General features: G+C 49.4%; 1 protein-coding gene across 1 annotated transcript; it reads right to left on the reverse strand.

The window, feature by feature from the left end:
* Window positions 1–422: 422 nt before the first annotated feature.
* On the reverse strand, window positions 423–1,778 carry SEPHS2 (selenophosphate synthetase 2). The gene is given in 1 exon segment (XM_006878251.1): window positions 423–1,778. A coding segment is annotated over 1 exon segment (1,356 nt).
* Window positions 1,779–2,053: the final 275 nt, after the last annotated feature.

Consider the following 2,053-nt stretch of genomic DNA (forward strand, 5'->3'; position numbering starts at 1 on the left):
TTGCTTCTAATCTAAATTTTTTTCCCCACTTGCAATTGATTCTTTCTGTGCGCATATAATTTACTTTTAATAAATAATCTCACTCCCTGTGCAGAAATGAATCAATCTAGTGCACAGAAAAATCTCTCAAATCAAATAACCTCATCTTGCTCTTAGAAAAGAGGAAACCAACTCTTCTGCTCCTTTTCTACCCAAGAGATGAACAAAATCTCCCTCCAAAGTCCAAAATGTTACTTCTGGCCTTGGAATGAATAGACATGAAAGCTGGCTTTGATGAGGTGATTCAAATCATTTAGAAAGGGCAGCTGAAACCACTATGCAGGCAGACTTTGGAATTTGCTTTTTCTTAAAAGCATCTCTTGAGAATCGTCCTTGATTGTCTACAAAAGCTCTAAGGTCCAAACAACTTCTGCTATTCTGTCTCATAAGGTAGGCTCAGAGGAGGCGTTGAAAGTGTCAGGAGCAAGAGCAGTTGCAGTGGCCCCCTGAGGTAGAACTTCGATAACTCGAGGCTTGTCAATGATCCGGGCCGTCCGGTTTCCCTTTTCTACAATACCTACGATCCATGCTTGATGACCTTCTCCATACTTGGAAGATTTGATTTCGGAACAAAAACGGGCCGCCTGTTCTCTTGGCAGACAAATCAGAAGTCCTCCTGAGGTTTCAGCTGAAGTTCCTTGAAGGAGCCCAAATCTTCCACTGGCTTTGCTAATGGCAGCCATCTTAGCAATGATTGGCAGATTATGAATGACAAAGGACACCTCATTTCTTTGTTGTTTCGCAAGATTCTGAGAATGTCCTAGAATGCCAAAGCCTGTGATATCTGTGGCTGCGTGGGCATTAAATGTGTGCATTAGGCCAGCAGCAATTCTGTTGAGGGTAGCCATATTGAACATAGCTTCCTGATAGGCCATCTCTACCTCTTCTCTGGAGACTACCATCTTTATTTTATTCCATCTTTCAGGATTATCCAGCCATTGGTGAGCATTGACAGCAACTTGGGTTCCTAAAGGTTTGGTTAACACCAGCACATCTCCAACAACTGCGCTGTCAGGCATTATAAACTCATTCGGCTGACAAACCACGGTGGCCACTCCACCAATGATAATCCAAGGGTTGACCACCGTTTGCCCACCAGTCACTGCAGTGCCTCCTTCCTCAGCAGCATCTCGAAAGCCTTTGATCATGAGTGGTGTGATCTTCTCGCGTTCCTCCTCACTCATATTCTGGCTGACGCTGAGGAGCATCAACATGTTGTCACATTCAGTAATGCCCATGGCGTAAAGGTCACTCAGCACATTGGCACAAGCTATGCGCCCCATCATGTAGGGATCTTCCACCAGGGGGTAAAAAAAATCCGTGGTCTGCACCAGCGACAGACCTCCGTGCCTCAGTGGAATAACACAGGAGTCTATTCCAATGCCCAGGACTGGGAAGGGTGGACTGGGTTCCGTCCCAGAGGGCAGGCCGCCTTCCTGGATTGCCTCTTCATGGCCTCCGGTAGGGCCCGGGCCTAGCGCGGGGCGCACGTCGGGCCGCGTCAGTCCCGCCAGGAGTTTGAGCAGCGTCTCCTGCGGGACTTTGCAGCCTCAGCCCTTCATGCCGGAGAAGCCCGTCAGACGCCAGCTCGGGCTCAGACCCAACGCCTGGGGTTCGAAGGGTCGGTAGCTCGAGAAGCCGCGACCCAGACTCAAGCCCGCAGGGCCTGAGGTACCTTCCGCTACCGCCATCGCCGCCATCGTCTCTCCGCTGGCACCCGTGGCCGCGGCTTCCGCCATCACGTCTGCCCCACAGGGAAGGGAAGAGATAAAAGGTCTCTTATTTTCTGCTTAAGTTAATGTGAAGCAACAAGCAGTAATTACCCGCAGAGACTCTTACCTGTGCACGTCTCACCACGCTCTGCGGTCCTGGTTTTTCTGGGGGCGGAGCAGCCGGTCTCCCATATTTATATCCTTGTTGATTGACTGTCAAACCATCCAATGATCACTTCGACACCCGAGGCGGGCTTCCTTTAGCCTAAAAGGTACATTACAAATCAACTATCCGTTTGCAA

Source organism: Chrysochloris asiatica, unplaced genomic scaffold, assembly GCF_000296735.1.
Source record: "Chrysochloris asiatica unplaced genomic scaffold, ChrAsi1.0 scaffold00178, whole genome shotgun sequence".
NCBI classification, from domain to species: Eukaryota; Metazoa; Chordata; class Mammalia; order Afrosoricida; family Chrysochloridae; genus Chrysochloris; species Chrysochloris asiatica.